The sequence below is a fragment of the Polyodon spathula genome, chromosome 26 (assembly GCF_017654505.1).
Source record: "Polyodon spathula isolate WHYD16114869_AA chromosome 26, ASM1765450v1, whole genome shotgun sequence".
Classification (NCBI taxonomy): Eukaryota; Metazoa; Chordata; class Actinopteri; order Acipenseriformes; family Polyodontidae; genus Polyodon; species Polyodon spathula.
Genome location: NC_054559.1, coordinates 17,294,884 through 17,318,477, shown reverse-complemented (window position 1 = coordinate 17,318,477; position 23,594 = coordinate 17,294,884). Strand labels below are relative to the sequence as shown.

The window sequence follows — 23,594 nt, the reverse complement described above, 5'->3', positions numbered from 1 at the left end:
CTCTCTCTCTCTCTCTCTCTCTCTCTCTCTCTGTTGCAGTGTAAGAACAACTTCAGGAAAAGAGAGGAAGGCAGGTTTGCAAGGTGCAAAGAGGACAGGAAAGGATTTGATCTGAAAGAATTTGAAGTGTGGAGTAAAAAAGGAGCAGAAGAAGATGAAGGAGAATCAATAAAAAAAGGAATTTCAAAATGGAATTACAATACACTTCAATTGATTTTCAAGACAAAATTTGAATTTCCTGATCTTCTTTTTATTTCAGTCTTTCTAAACGCCTCCTATATAATATACAGTATTTATTACATACAAACACACATATATCATTTGGGGATAGAGATAAGGAAGGAAGCAATTTGCAAGGGAACAATTTTTTTCTGGAGCTTCTTTCCAATGGCTTTGTAGGGTGATGGGTGCTCAGTTCTCATTTGTAAGTATTGTGGGAAACAGTCTCCAGTCCGTTCTCCTTCTTCCCAGCTATACCAGTTTCAGTCCCAGTATGTCCTGCTTGCATGTGGGCACTGTCTCTGCAGTTTGACCATGTGGAAATGGATGCCACCCACCGCCGGACCTCTTCCTGCTGCTGCTTCTGCCTCTACTTCCCCTGCCAGCCCTCGTGCCTCTTCCCTGTGCCTGGCGTGTTGCGCCCTCCTTCTGGCCACCAGCTCCGTCCTGGGGGGGTGCCCTGGTGGGGCTCTTCCCAGCCCTGAGCCCACGAGGGTGCAGGAGGGAGCCAACTGCTCCTGGAACCTGGACCGACATGCCCGAAGCTACAACCACTTGGAGGGGGACGTGAGGTGGCGCCGGCTCTACTCCGCCACCAAGTTCTTCCTGCGCATGGACAAGACGGGCAAAGTGGATGGCACACGCAGGAAAAACTGCATCAACAGTGAGTACCCGAGTCTCGGTGCTGGGAGGTGGGGGGGGGCTATGGAAATGTTAAATAACATGCTGTATATACTTAGCAAACACAAGGAGAAAGGATTTCCTTTGCAAGTCTTTCTCAAGGTCTACACAGAAAGAGAGAAAGACTTTCAGAAACACTAAAAGAGACTTAGTGAATTTATTAACAAGCGACTGAAAGTCTTTCTCAGTGCCTTCAATAAAAACTGCTTTACCGCCTTACCTTTTTTGTCATCAGTTTGACTAAGTTTCTTTCAGAATTTCTTTAGTGCTGCTGCTTTATAGTTATAGATGCTGCATACCCAGGACAGTATGTATTTAATTGGTGCCTTCTGCAGTGCAGGAGGAACTGCTGAGGAAAAGGTTTAATGCAGTTTTCAAGTGAAATGTGTGATGCAACTTTTTAATGACTTTAATAAAATGAACCATGTGCTAGTTAATGTATTACACTTAATAGAAAGTGCTAAACGCAAGCTGCTATCATCCAGTGGGAGAGGGCAGGGTACTCTGAAGATGTCTGCACTTTCTAAAAGGAATTTAAAAGACTGCTCATGAGTTCACAAAATGATAGGCTTGCTTTTACAAATGAAAGCTATCATCAGTGCATGGTAGCCAAAGTTTTCTGGTATTGTGAGAAAAACGACTTCAACGGCAGGCATAAAACTATGATCACTGCCTCTCAGAAATTTTGTAAGTACTTGCATCGCTTTAACCGTTAATTAAATTATTAGTTGCAAAGCCTTTCCAGTAACTGTTGCCACCAGAATTAAAAAGTTATGGATATCATCTGTATATATCCCTGTTTGAACTCACAGTGATTACAAACGGTTTTGAACAGGATTCATTATCGATACAGGTTCATCCTCTCAGCAGTCTTATCCAGTCTCTTAATCTCATGAACTCCCTTGTTGCGCAGTGGAGCGATTCGCTCTGCAGCAGCCGCTAGTCCCAGTTCCAGCAGGGATGTTGGGTTTGGGGATGCGTTGACAGCTTTCCCCCGAGGCAGGCTATGAATTCCGGGACACGGGAGACTAGCTGATCCCTGCCTGTCTGGACTCAGTACAAGCCAGTGGAACTGACAACGTATATGTGTTCAAAAGAGCTCTAATGATGTTTAGATGTAGCATTCAGTTAAAGGTGAGTGCAGGGACCAAACCAAATAAACAGCTGTGTAACTCAGCTGAGCTGTGACACGAGTCGGTCAGCCAGGGGAAAGGAGAAGGAAATATCTGTCTCTGTCATGCTCCCTTCTCTCTATACACCAACCTAAGACTGCCTTAAATGGTACTCCCCCATCCAGAGGTATACCAAGAAATACAGCGATGTGGCTGTGGGAATCATCTATATGCATATTGATGCATTTAAAAAAAAAAACAATAGTCATTCCCATAAAACTGTAGCGTGAAAATAATTTAATGTAACAGCAATGGTTTGACGGCACAGGGCTTAACAGCAATTGATGCCCTCACCTTTCACGACGGACAGTATTTTTTACAAGCACCCACACTCAGCTGAGACAAGGAGCTGTCCATTCAGCACCATGAGCTCACATGCACACCAGGAACCCTGTTACATAAATACTGCAACGCCTAGCCCATTGTAAGAAGAGTGGCGCTGCCACGAGGTTCGTACTGTGTGGTCTCAAACGCCGCTCCTTTCCAATTTCTGACCACTTTGTTTTCATACATGCTTTAATATGTCACTCACAGAGAAACTAAAATAAATAAAGTACAAACCACAGCACCTATTTCTTTAAATGTCCACTTCCACCTGAAAAAGAGGTCTTGAAAGCTAACTATTGTATATCATAGTGTATTTAATAAGCTGCATTAAATCTATTATAAATAATACAAAGATTTTTGTGTTTGTGGGGTTCATGTATTTGATCGTATTTAATGTGGGGTCCTTGCACCGTCTTGTCTCCCATTTAAAAAGACCCCTGTAAGTATTGTGTCACTATATTAAACCACACTGGTTCCGGTGCTTTTAGACTTTAGATTTCCAGAATAGTATCTGGAAAAAAAATGTTGCCTGTATAAAATAAAACTCCAAAGGGTCTATCCATCTTCACTGTCATCAATATGATTCATAAAAGCTTTATGTTTTGGGTTGCTGTGGTACTGCATGTTTTATGCTGTCTTAGCATCGCTGCCCTGTTAAGCCCTATTGCTGCTCTAGAAAGAGTGCAAAGAAGAGCGACCAGAATTATTCCGGGCTTAAAAGGCATGTCATATGCAGACAGGCTAAAAGAATTGAATCTGTTCAGTCTTGAACAAAGAAGACTACGTGGCGACCTAATTCAAGCATTCAAAATTCTAAAAGGTATTGACAGTGTCGTCCCAAGGGACTTTTTCAGCCTGAAAAACGAAACAAGGACAAGGGGTCACAAATGGAGTTTAGAAAAAGGGGCATTCAGAACAGAAAATAGGAGACACTTTTTTACACAGAGAATTGTGAGGGTCTGGAATCAACTCCCCAGTAATGTTGTTGAAGCTGACACCCTGGGATCCTTCAAGAAGCTGCTTGATGAGATTTTGGGATCAATAAGCTACTAACAACCAAACGAGCAAGATGGGCCGAATGGCCTCCTCTCGTTTGTAAACTTTCTTATGTTCTTATGTTCTTATGTACCCAGGGCAATGACACTATAAACCCTACAGAATGACAGCAATGAATATTACAACAACTTCACAAGCATCTTTCATGACCTGAACATCTCAAAGCAAATCAGGTTGAAAAACTTCAGACAGTCCGGTCCAGACACTATGGTTTATTCTGAGCCAGGAATCCTGCGAGTAACATTGACAATAGGCCAGGCCAAACAAGTGCGGTATGTTTTCAGTCTGCACTTGAATTCCCTGCAGATAGACTTCATTCTATTGCAGTACATATTGTTTACCAGACTACTGTACCAACCGTGGTTACAATGAAACCAATCCTGATGACAATCACACCGACATGTGGTACAGCATTACAATAGCGTAACAGGAGACGGGTCTATGCACAGACTGAGACTAACAAAGACACACAGACTCACACACACACTTACTCAATGACACACACACACACATGGGGTAACTAACAGACACACTCAGACACTTAGACACAGACACATGCACACTGACACAAACAGTCAAACAGGCACTGACACGCACACAAGCACACAGACACACGCAGACACAGACTGGGCACTTAAAGACAGACAGGCACACACTCAGACACATAGGTCTGGTACTGTCTTTCTTTCTTTCTCCCTGCCTGTCTCCCTGCCTGCCTGCCTGCCTGTCTGCTTGCTCACTGCCACTCCAGGCAACACAGTTTCGCCCATCCACAGCCTGGGTCATTTTTTCCAGCCCACAATCCCAGCCTCTCAGGTGCAAAAACAGTAGAAATTAGTCAACGGATTGCTAATTGACGCTGGAAAAAACTGTATCAATCTCAGCAGACTCGTGTCTGGAATTATTGAGCCTGTGCGCCTGCAACTCAGTGGGCTTGTAGTATTTAATGGGTAGGCTGGGAGGATGGGGTTACAGCTCCTCTCTTCACAGTCACAGCCTTCTCTGGGGCCTCCACTAGGCGTCCTTAACCCTTTCAGCGCCTGGCAACAGCATTATAGCCTATATATTATTTTAGTTGATTGTGAATTTTTTTTTTTTCAAATATGTTTTATAGAAGCCTAGATAAACCACAGGGCAGCGTGTATGTTTCTAACCACACTTCTCATTAATCTCCAAACCATTGTTTTTCAACATATTGTTTTCCAACAGGTGCATTGACGAAGGAGAGGTTCAATCAAAAAGTATAGCTCTTTCATGGCACATTTGATTTGATAGCGCCATAAAACAAGGAAACCATCCATTAACCAGATGCAAAAACAGTGCATATAACCATGTAAGAACAGTTTGCAAAGGCACCTTTTGAGTTGTATTTAAAGGTTTTTGTGAACACATTTTTGCTTTTGTCTTTTGAATAATAGTGTTGTGAATGCCTCGATTTCTTGTCAGTTATTATCCTGGTATTGGATACTGCATGCTTTTTTCTCCTTTGTTTCCATGCTTTCACTATGCTTTACTACAACTTGCTATGCTTTTGCCAGAGAGAGAATTTTAGAGAGAATATTATGAGTGTCTGATTGCACGCAGGGCAAGGTTGTTCTTTGTTTTGTCTGCCCTTATGAAATACATGTGGCTCCTTGGCATATTTATGAGAGGTTTACATCTCAGTTAAAAGGGCAGGCTGTTGAAATTTGGGTGTGGGGATTAATAAAATCAAAGGCTTGTCTCTGGTCCAGGCAGTGACACTGCGCTCAGCCTAAGGAAATAAAGTCATGAATGGAGGAAGTTGGGTGCTTTAATATATTGCCACCTTGCAGCATGCCAGGGTTTTTTAATACAGTGTTTGCAAGCAGCTGGTTGTGTCTCTTGTTTCAGACAGATGAGCATTGCAATGATTCATATATTTATTTTGTTTGGATGAGACCAGTGGGAAAATAAAATAATCTTTCACCCTTGGAGGTTTCAGAAGAAGAAGAAGAAGAAGAAGAAGAAGAAGTAGAAATGTATTCATAGAATACTTTAGAACATTTGAATAATTTGAATAATATACAACAAATCCTCCCTTTCACTCCCTGCGCTGGAATAATTAGCAATCTGAACAGAAACTACAATAGAACCATACACCTAGAGGATATTATGTAAATGATATATCCTTTTAATGCAAAGTCTAGTCTACTTTGTGAATAAAATAAAAGTGTTTAAAAATATTGCATTATGTGCTTCAGAAAGTTGTCACCTAAAGGTGAAAATATGTCAAATGTAAGCGAATTCCTTGTGACACGTTATGATTATAACTGACACCGTTTGGTTCAGGTTGTAGCAGGAGCACAGAGTAAACAAACTGGAAAGCCAACGGGGTCTGTTTAAGTGTACATAAGTGTAAACTTTTGTAGTGCAAGGTGCTTCCCTTATAAAAGTTTACCATAGTAAAAGCATAGCAAAGCGTAATAAAGCACAGTGAAAGTATGGTAAAGCATAGGAAAGCAATGTAAAGAGCAGTGAGGCATGGTAAAGCATATTAATAAACCATGGAATTACCATGGCAAAAGCCTGGTAAAAATGCAAAAATACCATGGTAAACTTGTATAAGGGTTGCTTAGCTTTATCGAGTGTAGATTCCCCCCCATTCTCTCTACGCTGGCTCTTTAAGCACATCCCATATACCCTGTTATTAACACAGTACGGAGTAGAATACAGCATTTACTAGTTCAGTAACAATATGTGAGAGTCGCAAGAAATACAGGAATGTTTGCAGTGCTGTCACCCAGCAGTGCTATTTTACTGCTCAGCCTGCCCGGATTGGGCATTGTTTTGTGAGCGCTGTCTCGGGGCGCCCCATGACTGAGGTGTTAATGTGCATGTTCTCGTTTTGGGAGCCGATCGGGTTACACTGCTGGCACTTCAGTCCTTGAAAAATCAAAAATAACCCTGTCTTTGATCCTTCCGGATAAGGACTTTACTTCAGCATTAGTGGTGAAATAATAAGAGCAATCTGTTCCGGGGGGGGGGGGGGCCTTTCCCCGGGGGTGTGGGGGGAAGTCCTCTTCATTGGTGTGGTACCCAGGGACAAGTGTTTCAGCAGCAGTGGAGTAATTGGAATAAGGAGCACACAGGCACTAACAACGTGCTTCTAATATTATGAGTGGCAACAGCATTTATACAGCTGGGGTTTGGCTGTACCAGGGACAGCCAAACCCCAGGGACAGCTGTGTTTCCTTTTTTGTTTAGTCATTCGTGAGTTTCCACACGGAAGGGAAATATTTATTTCAGAATATGTTAGCTATGAGACGTCTTATCAAGTTTTAGACACCGCTATAACACACTGTATTATACAGTTATATATATATATATATATATATATATATATATATATATATATATATATATATATATATATATATATATATATATATGTGTGTGTGTGTGTGTGTTTGTGTTACAGACAAACTTTCAATATATCAAAGCAATAAATAACAGCTACCGCATTCCAAAAAGTGTGTCTGACAGCCCAGTTATACAGCCCTATACTTTAAATGCTATGCTTTCTAATTGTCAAGTGTGTGTAAATCACAGCCCTGGGCTTCACACCCACACAGTGAACTTTTCCTCTGCTGGGGAGATAACGCTAAGCCATCATAAAGAAGGTGATCAGACTGGGGAGAGGCTCAGGCTGGCTGGCTGCCGCTCGCGAGGTGTGAGCCGGTATTGAGGACGCTGCTGTCCTTCTCTATCCACCTGCTCCAATTACTGCCGGCACTTTGCTGAACGACTGCCAGCTCACTCCTTCCACAAGAGGGTGTTCAGTAGATTCACCAGTGCATTAACGTTCTCAAGCTATTGGTTTAAATAGCACTGAAGATTCACGTGGATCAATGATGGCTTAAAAACCTTGGTGCAACGCAGTAAGCAAACTTGTGCAGCTCAAACCGAAACAGTAATGCCAATGTGGAACAGGTCGTAAGAGGGTTATGATGAAGGAGGGAAAGTATTTTGTGAAAATTTGCAAGAAACATTAACAGAAATCTTTTCATTCGCAATGGGCAAGACGCCAGATTGCACAGGCGCATTATATAGGGTGCCTGGTCCGGTTAACTTCAAGTTAACGTTCCATTTCAGTTAAGTTCAGTTTTGAACCAGAAACAAAACACCACCAATTAAAATTGAAAATGATAAATAATTTCCTCGCTGACCCATCATTAAGGGTCTTTTTGTCTTGTTTGGTAACTTTACTGAGTGCACTCTTCCTTTCTGGGAAAATCGTGCACACGACACTTTGGAGTAAAGACCTTTGAGAATGTAGCGCCCACATTTATATTGTGGCTAACAAAGTGGAATCAGGCATCAGTATGTACCATAGTACTCATAACAATAATGATAATAATACAATACTATACATGACCTCAGGCGCCAGTTCCATGGCAGCAGTGCCAGTCTGCTGGCCTGGTTTCACCTGTTGTTTTCTGCCCTGTGCTTTCTGTGCAATGGATGTAGTGCTTGAGTTCAACAGCCATGAGCCACTGGCGACAAGCACGCCAATGACATCACACCACCGTGACAGGAGAAGAGAAGTAGGGCTTTTATAAAGCCTTTTCCCCCCTATGTTGTCAGTTGCACCACTTGTTTTTAACACCCATTTCAAAACTAGAGAATAAACAACTTAAGAATGTTTAAGTGCCCCTGAATGGATATGATGGGTTGTTAATTTCCTAGGTTTGTAAATTTCGAGACCATGTGCCTGTGTGTGAGCAAGCCAGTGTGCTTATTGTGTGAGTCAGGCTGTGTTTCCTTTCGTACGGAAGTAAATCAAAAAAGATGTTGCATTTTCTTTCAATTGTCTTTAATTAGGATCAGACCTCAGCAGAGGTCTAATTGTTTAAATAAAGCAGATGGATGGTCTTGAGAGGATAGCAGAAACTGTGTTGGAAAGCATTTCCCCGAGGGGGGACAAACAATGAACACATGCTGTTTACACTGAAGGAGCAGCGCTACATTGGAAAGAGAAGAAAAACCTCAGCGTAAGTACGCAAGGATCCCTAAGAAAAGCTTGCAACGGGAAATCTGCAAGGCAATTTGGCTTTTCCTGGCTGTGACTATAATTTACCATGCCTTTTTCACAGAGTTTTACACTGTGTACACAGTAGATTTTTATAAGGGGTCCATCAAAGAAAAAATCTGGCTGTTTTTTTTTTATTTTTATGGTTTACTGCTTTTAAATACTTCTGTAATTCCAAAATATAAGACAAACAATATGGCAAAGAGCTTCCAAAAACAGTTCCGTGTAAGATCTCTTACACACAATGAATAACCAGTCTATAAATATACTAGAACAAGTGTTATAAACAATGAGTAACCCATCTATAAAGTGCTGTAACATGTGTAATGAGCAATAAATAACCATATATACAGGTGTTATAACAGGTGTTATATGGATTTTTGACATTAACAGTTCTATTTATTAGAGCATGGCACTTATAAGAGTATTTATAATTGCACAATAAAATAAAATCATAATATTGCAAATATGTATTTTGTTAAAAAAAAAAAATGGTGCTCCAGTAGGTAAAAGAAAGTTCTCAGTCTGCTTGCCTTGCCTTCCAGGAAATATGTGGCACTTGCACGTGACGGGTCTTCTCACCTCAGCACTGTTTCTGGGGTCAAGTGTCATACCAGCTGCATGTCAGTCGTTAGGTGGAGAAGGGAGTTGGTTACTGACTGGGCATAAGGCCCTGAAAATGTGAGCAACGATTTCACTCTCCAGTATCCTAGCGCGGTACTAGATATCATGTTTTCAAATGAAAACAGATTCATTTCAAAACTACACACGCGAGACCTATACAGGGAGTAGGTGTGCATGCCGAGGAAAATGTACGGATGTGTTTTGTTGGCTACAACCCCTTGCGACCCCAGTGCCTGTCTGCGACCTCATTTCAATAATGGAAATCAGAGAGTTGAGGGGTCTGGGGCAGGTCAGACAAGACGCATTTCCATAGACATTTCCATACCACTGCTCCAAGCCCACTGCCAAGGTCAGGCCCCTATGCTTTCTCATGCCCTGAAAATGTCTGATCTGAAAACATGTCCTGTTAAAATACAGGTGCATTGATGACACATACATAGTTACACTGTAGCTACTGTTTACTAATATCCACTACATGCACTCATCACACGGGATACTGTTGCAAATAAAACAACGTGTTTAAGATAAATTCACTACATTTCCATTTTTTGATGGTTTTCAATGAATGATTGAATTGAACTCTCAAAATTGTTATTCATTCAAGGTAGTGCATCAATTCCAGACTAACATTGAATCCCCAAGGTTTCAAGAGACAAAGCTAAATGATTCTAGTCAAAACGTCTGTCGAAGAAGCAGACGTAAACAAGTCTTGTGTTTGTGTTCAATTATGCAAATCTCTCTGAAACATAAGCAGCGGTGTCTTAAAGAAATAAAGCAAACTGGAGTGAAACATTGTAAATTCCTCCCAGAATGTAGTTCTTCTCCCACCCATTTCAGCTGCTTCTACAGCATCGAAAGCCACAGTTGTTTAAGGTCCTTCCTATAAGTTTTTCCCAACGTGAAAACAGCAGTTTAATAAAACATAGTGATAGGTATGCATAGGTAAGCATTGTAAAGTACAGGCAGTCCTCACACTTACAACACAATTGGTTCCTGAAAGTCACGTCATAAGTCAAAGTGTCGGGGATCGCCTGTACAGTGAAAAACAAGGTAAACATGGGAAAAGGTGATAAATGTCAAATGCATATGACTAATATGTTAAATATGAGGAGTAATACATGGTGAATACTAAAAAGCACTGAATTAAAAAGAAGTCTGGCTCTGTTTTTACTCTGAAAGCCTAAGTCTGGACCTCAAACCAACTACAGATTTGATATACGCTCAATTTAGTGGCACTCAGAAATGACCTCAGAAATTAATCCCTGTCTTTTGATACTGTGCTCCACACACCTGTCTTAAGTATAGGAAACTGCAGGAGGTGTGAGTCAGTGTGGACCCTCCCTGATGAAACTCCCAGCTTTTAAACAGTAACCCTGCAGTCACAAAGTACAGATTGATTATTAGTTTGAAACAGTAGGTCTGGCTCCCCGAGTCTCAGTCTGAATTTGGGGTGGACCGACACAAACTTCCTGTACCTGTACTTTAGATAGTCCTGTACTCTGGTCTTACCTCACCTCCCACCCGCTTCTCTCTCTTATTCTCATTCTCGCTCTTCTCCCCTTCATTGAAGGCTAAATTTGAATCTTTTAGTATTACAGTAGACCCCTGATTTCAGTGCCGAGTGGGAGCGATTTGAGCCCGAATTAGTGAAAAACACAGATTAGCCAAAATTGAGTTTACTGTTTGGGAAATACCCACGCTATTAATTGAAAACTCCAAAAATGCAATCATACAAATAAAATACAATGTCCCAACAATGGTCAAAATAGATACTGTTCACAATCAGAGGCAGAGAGAGCTGGTTTACAAAAGTCACTGATCTTCTCTGTCTTTAACTGTCGTAACTGCGCTTCCTGTTAAGACTGCCAGACTAAGAGAGGCTTAAGTCTGCTTTCTGCTCTCTTGTCATTGGTTTCAGTAACTACAATACAGTACTGTCCATTGGCTTGCACTGTACTGTACTCAATTGAATTGAATTGAATGAAATTAAATGATGGCCATCCGATTTCTGCACTAGTGTACAGCAATTTCCCGCTTCTGCATAAATCAGATGATTTCTGCACTAATGCATTTTGATAATGTAGGGTATTAAACCGCACGGATTATTGAAACACAAATTATAAAAACACGGATACAGTGGAGTCTGATGTACTGCTCTTCTTCCCATTCCTCTTTCTGTCCATCTCCCTCCCTCCCCCTCTCCTCTCACTCGCTTGCCTCCCCCTCCTTTTCCTGTGTCCTCCATTTCTTTACTCCTCTGTCCAGGTCTCTTCCCCCTTTTCTCCATCCTCCATCCCCTCTCTGTATCTCCTCTCCCTCTCTTCTTCCCCGTCTGCTCTCACTCTCTTGCCTCTCCACCTCGTCTCTTCCCCCCTCCTTTCCTCTCTCTCTCTGAGGCGTGTGTGAATGATGAGGCTGACCTCTAATTAGTGGCGGTGCTGGTGTAATGGATTTCCCCTTTATCAGCCAAGCTGTGATTTAATGAAACATTTCCTCCCTGCAGGGGGCTGGACTGCTCCTGGAAGTGTCTTTGATACACAGCCCGGCAAGAGAAAAGGGAAAGAGAGAGAGAGACAGAGAGATATTTAGTGACCTAAACCTCTGTACTGGCTGAGTGATGGCTACTTGTAGACAGTTTCATTGTATTCCTTTTACCTAAAAGGTATTAAATACAAGCACTGCTTACAGTATGTTGGCCTTAGAAGGGACAAAAGACACATTTTGGTTGTTTTCCCATTTACTCACTCAAAATTTAAATTCTATAAACATTTTGTGAAAATACCAACGCTAGCTTCTTTGTTTTAGTTTTGTCTAGACTTCCGAGTGTTTTGTAAATGAGTTGTTTTGTATGAGTTTGTGGGTAGACTTCAGTCTGTAAGGTGTATTTACATACAGAAGTTTGTATTAATGATCTAAACCGTGTCGGAGCTACATAGTTATTAAATCTCTATTAATAGTCACACGTGTTTTTCAACAGAGGCTGACATATTGTCCCTTTTGTCAACACCACCCAATATAAGAAGAAGAAGAAGAAGAAGAAGAAGAAAGAAGAAGAAGAAGAAGAAGAAGAATCAGTACAACATGTTTATTTCGATCTGCAATGCCATACCTTTTAATAGGCTTTGTCATACCTCTCTGGGCTTCACAATGCCTCCCTGTGTTTTACTATGATTTCACTGCACTGTATTACACTTTTGCTTTTAGTATGGGAAACTTTTATATGGGAAAGATAAAAAAAAAAAAAAATCACTTAAAAAAAAAGAAACATCATTTGGATGAAGTGCTCTTTCTTCAGTCCTGTTTCACATGAGCCAGGCTATGGCAATGGCTTCTTCAGTCCTGTTTCACATGAGTCAGGCTATGGCAATGGCTTCTTCAGTCCTGTTTCACATGAGCCCAGGCTATGGCAATGGCTTCTTCAGTCCTGTTTCACATGAGCCAGGTTATGGCAATGGCTTCTTCAGTCCTGTTTCACATGAGCCAGGCTATGGCAATGGCTTCTTCAGTCCTGTTTCACATGAGCCAGGCTATGGCAATGGCTTCTTCAGTCCTGTTTCACATGAGCCAGGCTATGGCAATGGCTTCTTCAGTCCTGTTTCACATGAGCCAGGCTATGGCAATGGCTTCTTCAGTCCTGTTTCACATGAGCCAGGCTATGGCAGTGGTTCCCATATACAGGTCCTTTGTTTCTGGAGCTGGCCGTGAACCTTTCCTTTCCTAGTCTCCCGAGTCCCTGCCTGACCCTTTTCTCACACTCTCCACATACCGGCCAGTGACGCTATCCAGGAAACTGGATCCCTCTAATTTGCTCTAATGGCTCTCGGAAGGGTCCTGTTAATTCCCCTAAGCGTTCATTCAATAGGAGCAGAACATAAAGGCTGCTCACAGTGGAGCTGTACCAAAGTGTTTGTCTGCTTGGGTAACAGTATAGCCTTATGCACTGGCGATCGCTGGGGCTCTCCACTCCTCTGGGATGCAAAAAATGAAGGTCAGCCAAATAGGGGTTCCGAATTAAGAACTTGATCATCAGGCTTGCAGATTCAATGCAGATGTAGGGGTTCAATATGATTGCCTTGCTGTAATCAAGGGTTCATATAAAACAACAAGCTGTGTGGGTTTACTACTCTGTGCCATGCTGTCGCTAATGTCTTACCACAGTCCATTAAGTGTCTGTACATGTGCTGCAATTACACTGTAATGGCATATACGGTAACTTTGCGATTACATTCCAAATACACGACACATTCCAAATACACGGCTACTTGTGTCATTTAAAAAGAAGCTGGCACCTTTTTTTTTATTTTGTAAGTAGAACATTCACATTATTTTTTTTTCTATTCCAGCATAAACATTATTTTCAGAGAAATGTTTCAATTCATGCATGCTCTAACGATCCTTAGCACCTTCCATCTCCTTCTGATCAGCATGTAACATCACCTTAGACTAGTAAATACGAATCCTGTACGGCAGTGAGCGTACTGTACAAGGGTCTGTTCTTGAATTGAATGTGAGCAAAGTGTCTTGCTGTGTTCAGTGCAGCAGCTGGACAACGGCTTATGAACATGATGTGAGCTTTACATGCTGGGTATATGCATACAAATACAGCATCTACACTCCTATTACATAAAAAAAACACTTATGTAGTTCCCAAAAAAGATAGCTTTTCTTAGCCTTTTAAATAATATATATATATATATATATATATATATATATGCACACATGTATGTTGGCTGTGTATGTCTGTGTATTTGTCTATTTATGTACTGCGTGCTTGTAAGTTTCTACATATATTTATATGTATGTTGATGTTTGGCGGTATTTGACATGGAGTTCCTTTACTATTAAGTGCTACTGTTTAGTGAAAAGGCTTTGAGAAAGTGTTCCCTGGTGAAATATGCCTCCCCTTCTGCCCCGTGTCCAGCCACCTTGCCCCCTGAATACCTCGCTGTGGGAGGCAGCCTGACTCAGCCTCTCTGTGACTGACAGAGCGGCTCATTAAAGTGCCTCAGTGATCAGGCCCGCCTCTGTGAAATAGGACAACAGGCCGTGTGATTGCACTGAGCCCTGTGCACACTTCATGCAGCATTGTTTATTTTCTTTTACAAGGATATAAGGAAAGAACAAGATGATAATATGCAAATGCAATTAAAAAAAAATTGAAAATCAGCATCCGCGTGTCACCTGGAAGAGTTATTGCTTTGCTAATAGTCTTGTTCCCCGGGCAGCATAATAAAATACAGTCAATTATAGCCATTTATATTGCTGAGAGATATGGTACCTTAATGGCATGATTAATAATTGCTCCATGCTGCTAATCAGTTCTGTAGCCACCTTGTTACATAAGGGTTTATTGTCAAATTGAGTCACTTGCTGGTAATTGTTTTTTTATTGATAGATGCGATAATGATATATATTTCTGCCATCGCTGACTTTTATGGTAAAACTGCCTAACTGTTTTTGAGCCATGATTGCTCCTTTTTAATGGGTGAACACGTGAAACCCTATATTCTATAAATTCAACTCGAGTAAACCCTGGCAGCAATAAAAACAGCGAGTGATCGTCTGCAGCCCTGTGCGTGTGTGTGTTAGCCAGCATACCCAAATGACCATTGCAGTGGACCAGGTTTTTGCAGGCAGGCATTATTTCTTTTAAAAATAATGGTGAAAAACCTGGTTCACCTTAGTGGGAACTGCTGGTCTGCTGATTTAAATCAGAAACTGGTTAGTGGAGATTTCAATAGGCACTTGTGCTTTTTAACTCTAGTTGAGGTCAAATGAAATTTAAAAACGCTTTCTTTTTTTAAAAGCTCAGTTAAAACTGCAAACACAACTTTGGCAATACCAACAAACACAGTGCATACTTGAATTAATCATTTTGTTTGCAAGACAAGCCCAGGCCTACCCTCCTGGCACATTATTTGCCAACTATACTGAGCTCCCATAAAACTTCATAGGGGTGACAGTGACATACAACAGAGTAAATACATATTAACTACATGTGAGCAATGTTTGTGAGACAGTTAGTAAGGTGGCTGTGCATACGTTTTCAAAAAGGACCACTAAAATAAAGTGACCAAAGAAGGTTGAAATGGCACAGACTCAAGGACGTCATTGCTGAAAGCCTGGAGGTGCTACGCTAATGGTTTGGCTAATGTCACCTGTTTACAGGAATTGACAGTTACACTGTAAAACTTTATAATCTCTTTTACGAGCTTCTGTCTGCCACATCGCTGATTCCAGGCAAACTCCTGACAAGCACAGCTGTGTGGTTCAAAACCAACATTTGTGTCTCTGAGCCTGGGAGTTTGCTATTTAGTCTCAAATACAGAGATGATTTATTGAAACCACCCACCCTCTATGAGACTTGTGGCTCATGCAACAAGTTACTTACACAGCAGCACAGGGAGAGAGAGAAGCAACCCTGGCTGCATCCAACCTGCTGCCCTGCTCTCTCAGCTTGTTCCTCTCAGGTGCCAAAGGATGACTGGCAGGGAAAGCCACCGTGGAAGCCTGTGCTTCTGTTCCTTCAAGTCTTGAGATTTTACCGCAATGTTTTTTTTTAACATTCTTGCAGGAATGTTTTGAGCAGGTGTGAGTGCAGATGTATAGAAAAGGGAGGTTAAGCAAGTTTTTTTGCGGGCGCTATTTTGAATGAACTGCCATCACTTGTGCTCTCAACATTTAACCTCATAGCACCCAAGGGATAAGTCTGATCCAAAATGACAACCAATGAAAACAGTTTGATCGTTCAAGGTGAAGTAATATCCTGATATCACCACAAAAAAACCCTTGATTTAGACCAAGCCCAGTCTGGGAATAGAAGCTGGGTAAACAGAATCTGTACCAGTATGTAAGAAACACTAATGAAGGCATTCGAGTTTCAAAGGGTTTATAATTCTGTGTTGAAGTTATGGATGACGTACGTTGAATCTACTTTTTCATAACATTGCATTATTAAAATGTTTCAGAAAAGTAACTTATTTGAGGGCCACAGTGATGTGCTTTCCCCCATCTTTTAAGAATCTTTTCAGAAGTTACGTCCCAGTAGTTGAAAAAAATACATTAGTTGTTAAGCTTTTACATTAGTCATTAAGCCTAAGTTATTATACCAAACACTCATAACAGAATATTAAACAGGTAAGGAATTAGGTATTCTGATATGTCAATATCCTATCCCTTAAGGAAGGGAAGACAGGAGGAACTTTTTTGTCTACTCAACCTATTCCCTCCCCCTGCTGCTGATAGCATTTTCTCCTCCACGTCGCTAAGTTACACCACAGGGATTCCTCCATGTGTCGCTGTGCGTTAGGAACTCCTTTCACAGCCAGGGAGCTCCCAGCTCGGAACAAGTTCCTCGCAATCCAGTCAGGGCTAATGAGATGTACCAAACCCAAGAGACGATCTGTTAACCGCCCTGCATGTGCTGGCAGTGGCAGGAGGATGCGACTGTGTCAAAGGAACAGGGCTATTGATTATTCACCAGCACTTCTTGCAGTAGGAAGAAGTAAATAATAAAGTTATACCAGGCTGACATTTCATCAAGTGGTGTTACAGTCAGCGTTGTGTTACAGATTCTGGCCTCTGTCTGTGAAATGTAGATTTAAAGCTCCAATACCACACCTGCAGAAGAGTCTGGCTCTTTTGCACAGCAGTTAAGGCTCTCACTTGCAGCATGCGTGATCGTAGGCTATATTTGTCTTCTTGAATTCATGCAGTTGGCATTACTTTTGCATTCTTCAAGCTCAGGAATTTTCTGCATACACAATTTGTCTTAATGCATTTGATTAAAAAAAAAAAAGATGAAATTTTGCAATCCAATTTGAATACACACATGAAAGTAAACTAGAATGAATTCTGTTAGAATCCCATGAATTTTGACTTGGGATCGGGTACCAGTCAAATACACCCTGACCCCTGCCACTTTCACCTTCTTCCCCCCAGATGTAGAAACTGGACCCAGTAAAGTGGAGGGTGTTTGTAATGTCTCCGCTACCAACAAGCTTAGCGTCTCACACAAAGGAGTCAATGGCTCGAGGCAGGTGCTTGTGCCCCAGGTGGGCTCTCTGTAAGAAGGGTCTGTCAGTGACAGCTCTGCTAACACACTGGTTATGGAGCAAGTAAGTCTGTGTCGTATTAATATGGCCAAAGATTAACAAGAATAGCCTCCACCCGCCTAGGGAGAGTTAAAAAGACAGTCTCTCCTGACCCATTAAATTCCCCAGACCAACAAGGTGGAAGCCACTGAGACAAAGTTAAGCTTCTCTTTAGTTTTCCTTTCTTTCACAGTGGGGCTCAGTGGGTCTAGACGGGGGCTAAAAAGCACCAGGCGCTCATAAAAAAGCATTTGGAAGAAGCCAAGTGGGGTCTATTGTCTCCCTTTATCAAGGCGACAGAGATAAACTCAGCAGGGCTAAGACAAGACAGGCGCTGGCTGAACTAAGGGGCTTCACTGAGACTCACACGCTCGCCAGAGTGGCTTGTTCTAAAGGGAGCCCAGATCAAAGGTGCTAGTAACAGCCATTAGGCACAGTGGTGCAGAATCAACATGAAAAGAGGTATTTTTAAGAAAAAAGAAAGAAAAAAAGAAACACGTCTCTCTCTGTTTTGGAAACCAGGCAAACTGTGAAATTCATTGAAAAGGTTTGTCAATCAAGGGGCGGACCCCAGTAGAATCCTCCGGGTTCCCAGGCTTCCTGCTGGTTGCTAACATGGAAGTGTAGAATGGGGAGGGAAGGCCCAGGAAACGAGGGGGGAAAGAAAATCACCAGTTCCTTTTTTTTCTTTAATCTTGCTCCCTAACTCTGCCCCCTTCTCTTTTCTCTCTTTTTTTCTTGTTTCATTTTTTGTGTGCCGCTGCCGAATAGATTGTTCAGCCCACTCCCAGGTGAGTACTTCACAGTGTGTTACCCAAGAATGAGCTCTCAGACTGGGCTGAATTCTCTGGAGGGTGGGGGGACCACACAGTGACTCTAACCCCCCCCCCAAACAAAAGCTGACAACGGGACCCTGTCAGTCCTTTTTCCTTTTGTTGTTTTTTTTTGTTTTTTTAGCTCAGAAAAGGCTGAATGATCTAACGATGGGCCCACTTCCAAAAAAATAAAAAATAGAGAAAGAGAAAAAGAAAGAAAGAAAAAGAAATGGGGAGGAGTCGTTCTTTTCCACAGAAAGAAAAAAAGTGTACACTTGACTAAACATCTACAGACATTGCTTTCAGCTAAAAGCCGTCAGGACTGAGGGCAGCTTAGGTCATGCCCTGTCAAAGCTTAACAGGTCCAAATTTTTGTCAATGAATATTTAAGGCTTGTTAAAGGTGGCACCATTCACAGTGCTGAAGAGAGAGGGAGGAGAGAGAGAGAGAGAGAGAGAGAGAGAGAGAGAGAGAGAGAGAGAGAGAGAGAGAGAGAGAGAGAGAGAGAGAGAGATGGTTTATTAATCCAGAGGTTTGGTTCTGGCAGTTTTAACTTGGGCTCCACTCCTGTCCAGAAGGTTTACCAGTTTGTAGAGGAGAGAAGGTCTATCCATCCTCTTGATTATCCAATTCCAGATTATCCTGTTTATCCAATTCTCATCTTGGCTGACCAGGATATGGTAATTTAAAATGAGCCTGGAAAAAATCATTTAATCACATGTTGCATTTAGATGGCCCTAAAGGGGATTAATACAATAACAGTAATGTTAATAAGGGGCTCTAAAAATCACCCCTTGAAGGATTGAAGAGTGGTGGTATTTAGATCTCTCCCTGTTTAGATCATTAAAATAGAGCCCACAGGTGTATAAGTGAACAACCTTCTAATATAAAAAAACAGTATAGGCCACTGCATCTTTGATGTTTAAAAAAAGACTGCTGTCTCACGAAAGGTCTCACATCTTACATCTTGCCAACACAGCTGTTTAACAGCATGTACCACAGGAGCAGCTGAAGATGTAGCAAAAATGTATCTCTTTTATCTGTGCGTAAAAAAAAAAAAACAAAAAAAAAAAACAGTGAAGGAAGATGACATCACTTTGCATGCATGGGCGATCACATTCACAGTCCCGGGCCCTTGTCCTATTCACGGGTCAAGACTGTTCAAAAAGATCTTGGAGGAGCTGCTGATAGCAGTGTGAAAAAGCCAAGGAAGATGGTCTGAGTGGCAGCTTCAGATCAACGAAACCACCCCGCCCCTCCCTTCTCCACACAGCCTCGCCTCCATGTTTAACTTTTAACACACCCTGCCTCCCGCTGAAACTGTTTTGATGCACAATCTTCTCCGAGAGATCACGATCACACGAAAGCAAACAACCATCCCACATTGCTGAGCTGCAACGGGCCCCTGAGCTCTCACAATGGTCCCACGTCCCTGTACTGTTTTTAATTTGAAGATGTAATTATGTCAAGATCTGATACTGGCTGAAGAACTCAAAGATGAAGGCTTGTTAGGAGATGTCAGTTATGCTCGCCTGTATCTTGTCATCTCTGATTTTCTCTTTTCTTGATTTTCATCTTTCTTTGCCACAGAGGTCCCTTTAAGTCCGGTATTGTTCAGTAAGGAGCTGTAAGTGGGTTGCGTGGCTCTGTGGATTGGCAAAAGCCAGACTGTAAATTCTTTCACCATCTGGGTGGCTGGTTCAGTTCCAACCTAGATTCACAGTGGCTGATGAGAGGCAGCAAGTTGTTCCAGTTAGAAAAAAAGTGTCTGTACAGCATGTGAGCCCCGCACACACCCTTCTATTGGGTTTATATTAGAAGAGTTGTGATTGAATTCCACGCTAATGATATCCACAGGGATGTGCATGTATCACTGAGGGTGGGGTGCTTGCATGTATGTATACTTTCTGTGCATTTATTTAGAGATACAAATAGAGATTGAGATGGTGCAGACACTTTTTTTTTTATTACTGCCTTATGAAGGCTACGTCTCAGGAAATTAACTATAAGATTTTAGATATAGGTGCGGAAAGACTTTTCAAAATGAGTTTATAGATTTCTATATATTTTCTGCTTGATGTTCGGAAGCTCTTTGTTAACAGTTAATCAAGAAAAAAACATGTTTCCTTGCCTGAGACCAGCTAGCTTTAGGCTGAATTTGCGTGTGTTCAGACTCAAGTCATTTCCTATTGGACTGGTGTCCACATCTCAATCAGCACTCATACATGTTTCCTTTTTACCGCTCGACTCCAAGTGAAACACGCATTCATCAGACACCTTGACTTGATGCTTTAAGTAATAAAAGTGCTACAGAAAAAAAAAAATCTGTTGAAGAATCTGTTTGAAAGTCTGTTTGCGTTGCCTGTAACTAGGGACAGAGTGAGACGATAAAAGTTTCATCAGGGCCGTTTCTTCTGAAAGAGTCTGGTTCCAAACAGCTGTGTGACTGATGGAGTGAATTATCACCTATTCAATTCCCCATCGCCTCAATAAGGTTCTATTGCCACAACAGTGCGACAGAGCTTCTTAAGCACGGGATCTGATAAGACAATTTCTAATCATCCTCTTCATGGATTTGAAGGAAACAAGTAACCTGCATGATCATACAACACAGATAGGAGGAGTGGGTTGGAACGGTTCTAAGTGGCTATCAGGCGATGTTTTCTGCTGAACAGTAAACAAGCGAACATGCCCCACAGTTTCCTGCCAGCTGCTTCAGTTTGCGATTCTCTTTGCTGTCTCATTGTGATTAAAACCAAGGTTTCAAAATGCATTTTCTTACCCCTTTGCCCTAGCTGTATGATCACTGGTCCCCATTTTTTTCTTCCATTCAAGATCTTTTTATTCTTTGCTTTTATAATTTAGTTTGGAGTATGCAGATGTTCTAGTGGCTTTGGTCTTGTGGGATTATAGTGTCACCAGCAGCCTTGATATGTACAGCTGTATTTTATTCCTTTTATTAGACACATCATTGATTGTTGTAACAGATCCTAGATCTTTAGCATTGCAATATTATCACAAATTTCATTTGACTGAAGTTTTCCGGACTTAAAAACATTAAACAGGTGGTTTGGAGGGGTAAATGGGACCCTGCTAGGTAAATATATAGTGTTGTGGCAAACCTGAACACAGTGGGACATCTCTGTAGGTTTCTGGAAGTTATTTATGAGAGCCAGGTTGTTATTAGCAACAACAACAACAACATCCTGAGGCCTGATAGCTATAGCTATCAGTTATGGAGCCTGTCTGTTACGGGACACCACGTTGCATCAGCCTCGGAAACCTCTTATCTATTAACTATATCTAATGATATCAACATCGTCAGTGAAATAATTCATTGCGCTAAAGTGTTCCCTTTCTTCCCCTTGCAGGTGTAATGGAAATCCGATCCGTGAGCGTGGGAGTGGTCGCCATCAAATCTGTCAACACCGGGCTGTACTTAGCCATGAGCAAGAAAGGAAAGCTCTTTGGATCGGTAAGCGGAGCTCCACAGTTTCTATTCAAACACCGGGACTGTGAATGCATCCCTTTAGTGCCTTTGTATACTGCCTTAGTGTATTACAGCAGAGTGGAAGAATGGTATAGGACCGACCAGTATGGTAAATCTGGGCAAACCATGACAAAAGTGGAATGTTAGAGCATGGGAAAGCATGGGTATCTGCTAAACAGAGTGAAGTTGACCTTTATTTTGAATTGTACGAGCGTTTTTCTTACCTGTAATTCAGTCCTGCAGTCAAAAGATGTCAGTTTAGACTCAACAGAGGCTGGGTACTCAATATTAATTAAACAATAGCAATGACTAAACAATCAGCCCGTTGCTACAGATTATCAGCAAACAACCATGACATCTCTAATTCACACAGGGGACATTTTAAAGAGCTACTTGCACAAGCACCTTGCTTTAAATGTACATCTCTGTGAAAATGGATTGCATGCATTTAATAAGGAAGTTGAAGGACAGAAAGATTGCTCACTTTAGCATTACACAATCTCAATTTCTAGTGCCATATGTACTTGTTAGCAAACAGTTTATTTAGCCAATAGGCCCTTGTTTGGTTGGAGGCTAAAGGACTGAATCGCAAGTGAATCAGTTCATGTGAAATCTCCCATTAAAAACTCTAGACCCTAAGCTTAGCAACATTTTTATAAGAATGCCCTAACGCCTTTATGATCCTGTGGTCAATGTATCATTCAAACCTATTAAAATAGAATAAAGCAAACACTAAATACTAAGAAATGAACACTCGCCTTAAAAGAAAAAGAATGCCTAGCCTACAACAACATTCATATGGAACTAAGATGTCGTTCACATGCTTAGATTTCACTGCGGGATCCTTGGACCCTACAGATCTATTACATTGCAACTCCCCCCAGGCACAGACTCAGCTCTGTGCGATCTGTGTGTGTGTGTTGCAATCAAGGAGTGCCTCTTCATAATACTTAATAAAGTGCAGTGCGTGCACAGTGCAGAGAGGCGAGTGCGTGGTTCAACACCTGGGCGTTTGAGACGAAATCTCTGCTCAGCAATCTCCCCCAAGCTGCGATAAGAATTGGTCATGGACAGCTGCCTCTGCATTCGACAGAGTAAACAAGACAACCGCCAGTCTGCCTGATAAGATAAAAAAAAAAAAAAAATAGGTTATCAAACAATAACGTGTTACCTTACCCTCTTGAAACACCCCTTGATGTCTTCCAAACACTTTCATGAGCGGAGATATTCCCAGGCAAGCATGCAGGTCCCTTGATTGCTCTTCTTAGTCAATGGGCCTGCCCTGCTTTGTACTGTCACATGACAACAAACAAGATTTCTAAAGAGAAATTTGGTTTGTCTGTTGTGTTTGTTTGTTTGTGTGTTTGCTTGCTGGGAAGAAATCGTAGCCCTTTTTAAATTATTATTATTATTTATATTTTTTTACCATGACAACAACTTTTCTCGGGAACACGACTCTGATTTACATTTCATTTCACCGTTATCATTTAATTGGGTGTTTACAAAGAATTTTCTGATGTATAATTGGATATTTTGTATTTGCACATGTGGCTGTGCCTTTACAGTGGGTGCGTTAGGTAATGAGTCCCCCCCAAGCAACTCAGTGAAAGAATCCACATGGCAACACACTATGGTCCATTCCTCCCTAGCAGCTCAGAGCTACAGAGCAGATTTGATTGTCTGACCCCCGGTTCTTTGTTGCTGTTTTTCTGTTTTCAGGAAGAGTACAATCACAATTGCAAGTTCAAGGAGCGAATCGAGGAAAACGGATACAACACGTACGCATCGCTGCGCTGGAAGCAAAAAGGGCGACAGATGTTTGTCTCGTTGAACGGCAGGGGAACCCCACGGCGAGGACACAAAACAAGAAGGAAACACCTCTCTGCACACTTCCTGCCCATGCTGGTCTCCTAGCAACCATTATTGTTATTATTGTTATTATTTTATTATTATTTATTATTATTATTATTATTTTACAAATGTATTTCCCTGCGTGTACATTTTATTTTGTTTCTGGGACACGGAGAGAGGGATGGGAGGGATGGGGAGTTAATATTTTAAGTTATT

The 23,594-nt window shown here is 41.6% G+C and overlaps 1 protein-coding gene across 1 annotated transcript; it reads left to right on the top strand.

Moving 5' to 3' along the window:
• LOC121301053 (fibroblast growth factor 10-like) lies at nt 1-23,441 on the top strand. The gene is made up of 3 exons (XM_041230150.1): nt 1-883; nt 21,409-21,512; nt 23,247-23,441. Exons 1-3 carry the CDS (start codon nt 535-537, stop codon nt 23,439-23,441), a joined length of 648 nt encoding a protein of 215 aa, XP_041086084.1. The 5' UTR covers nt 1-534.
• The last annotated feature ends 153 nt before the right edge of the window (nt 23,442-23,594 follow it).

What these genes read in the sequence shown, in the direction of transcription:
- LOC121301053 (XM_041230150.1), top strand. Translation starts at nt 535, where the DNA reads ATGTGGAAATGGATGCCACCCACCGCCGGACCTCTTCCTGCTGCTGCT. An exon ending in CAGGAAAAACTGCATCAACA is followed by an intron (nt 884 to 21,408) that starts GTGAGTACCCGA and finishes TTCCCCTTGCAG; the next exon opens with GTGTAATGGAAATCCGATCC. An exon ending in AAGGAAAGCTCTTTGGATCG is followed by an intron (nt 21,513 to 23,246) that starts GTAAGCGGAGCT and finishes TTCTGTTTTCAG; the next exon opens with GAAGAGTACAATCACAATTG.